The sequence below is a fragment of the Brassica oleracea genome, chromosome C2 (genome assembly GCF_000695525.1).
Source record: "Brassica oleracea var. oleracea cultivar TO1000 chromosome C2, BOL, whole genome shotgun sequence".
NCBI classification, from domain to species: Eukaryota; Viridiplantae; Streptophyta; class Magnoliopsida; order Brassicales; family Brassicaceae; genus Brassica; species Brassica oleracea.
In genome coordinates this window covers 49,554,733-49,556,783 of record NC_027749.1, presented here as the reverse complement: position 1 = coordinate 49,556,783, position 2,051 = coordinate 49,554,733, and the positions used below count along the sequence as shown (strand labels likewise).

The window sequence follows — 2,051 nt, the reverse complement described above, 5'->3', positions numbered from 1 at the left end:
ATTTCGAACTTAAGAATGCATGTTTAGTTTGTTGATTTTTTTAAAAAATTGCTATGTAACAATAGTAATTTATTATTATAATCTAAAATGTCGAGACATTTTATTTTAACCACGCTTCTGTTAGTTATAATTGTTTGGATTCTACATTAATTTAACTATTTTTTACAATGGTTTCCAATATTCAAATATAACGTTAATTGCACTTACAAATTAGAGAGACATTAACCTTGAGAACAAAACAAAACAAAACATGAATAGTACATCTATATAATAGTTTGTATTTAATAAATTTATAATATGTTTTATCAAATGCCACTTTTAAAGGGTATATATGTTGAATGTCATACTCCACAAGAAATCCCTCCCGGACCACCATAATTGAAAAAGAAACCTAGATGAGTACGATGGAATGGTTTTACCGTACCAATTCTTAGCCCATAACATTTCTCACTATCTAACAAATTCTCTGTACGAAAATAATTCATTTTACGTTGCTCATAGTTGGAATTCAGAACTTCAATATTTGCAAAAATTCCTGAATCTTGACGGCCTCCATTTGGAAGATTACCATTACCCATGGGAGGGCTTAAACCAGAAGGTGAAGCCTGAACCACACCACCAACTCCAACCATATTTGCACCATCGTCTAAAAGATTAAATAATTCTTTTGGCCAATAGCCGATATCTTCATTAGGTGCATCTTCCATATGTTGTGTAATCCACCAATTTCCTGTATTTCTATCCTTTTTCATATATTAAGAGACAAGACAAATTCATTTATCAGTTTATAGTCAAATATATCGATCACTAGTTTGCTTATAAAACTGATTATAAGTATTATAATACCTGATGAATGGAATATCGCATCCAGGCAGGGACCCCTGTCTTAAGATAATAGGGCTCTACAATTGGAATCACCTTTGATACTTGAACAAACCCTGAACATGCAGTATTGTAACATCCTTTCTCATCCTTACCCTATTAAATAATATTTAATTAATACTAGTCTTGTATTATTTGATCAATGTTTTCATCAAACATTAATTTTTTCGTAGCCACATACCTTCCAAAATCCAAATGTCCATACACGTTGGTCACCATATAGACCTGGATTTATCTATCAACACAAAATTTTAATACTTTAAGAATATACTCAAGTGGTTGACATAACAAATGAATTAAGGGAATATATTTATAAAATATAAAACCTACAATCCAACCCGCTGAGATATAATTGACTTGGTTTTCTGATCCACTGCCTATATATATTTGACTATATGAGACTTGATTCTTTCCCACGTTTAGCGAATTTGCACTAAACCAAGCTTGTACACCACGAAATGGACCAGTGGTTGATCTTACTCCAGCAATCTATCAAAATCCTGTTACATTAGTGACTCTTTTTGGGCAAAAAATTAATGTCTTTTGTTGCAACACAAACATTAATGACTTAATACTTGATTATTGATATATATACATAAAAGTATTTGTTGGGAATATTACCCAATATCGATGAGATGAAGATGAGATTAGACAACTAAAAGATTTAAGAAGAAGGCTCTTTATATTTAGGAAAAGGTTTACAAAGATTTTGTTTTGAGAACTCTCTTTTACAAATATTTTTTCTCTTTGTTTTCTTGATTCTTGGATGATGTTACAAAGGGACTCTACACTCTTATTTATACTAGTGGAGGGTAACTACAAGCTAATTCTAGAGACTTCTCCATCTTCTTTTCTTAAACACTTCAACACACTTCTACACACTTCTCAATCCACACTCTTCTTCTCCTTCTAGATATTTCTTCTTCTTGGACTAAGGCTTGATTTGTTTTGGGCTTAAGGAGGGAACTCCAACAAATCTCCCCCTTCCCGATTTAGCCCGAAACAATTGCCATACCCGTGCCTTTGCAGCAATCTTCAAACTTCTTGATCGGTAATACCTTGGTCATAAAGTCTGACCAGTTTTCATCGGTGTGTACCTTGTTGAGATGTAGAAGCTTCTCTTCAAGAACTTCTCGAATCCAATGATGCCGAATGTCGATATGCTTCGA

At 32.8% G+C, this 2,051-nt stretch overlaps 1 protein-coding gene across 1 annotated transcript in view; it reads right to left on the bottom strand.

Annotated features, from left to right (window-relative positions):
* Window positions 1-316: 316 nt before the first annotated feature.
* LOC106326175 overlaps window positions 317-2,051 on the bottom strand; it is a 4,981-nt gene continuing 3,246 nt past the window's right edge. Inside the window, exons 4-7 of the mRNA XM_013764195.1 lie at window positions 1,213-1,371; window positions 1,064-1,117; window positions 847-978; window positions 317-743 (exon numbers count right to left, since the gene is read on the bottom strand). Coding sequence (XP_013619649.1) covers window positions 342-743; window positions 847-978; window positions 1,064-1,117; window positions 1,213-1,371 — 747 coding nt within the window. The 3' untranslated portion in view covers window positions 317-341. The remainder of the gene's footprint in view (window positions 744-846; window positions 979-1,063; window positions 1,118-1,212; window positions 1,372-2,051) is intronic.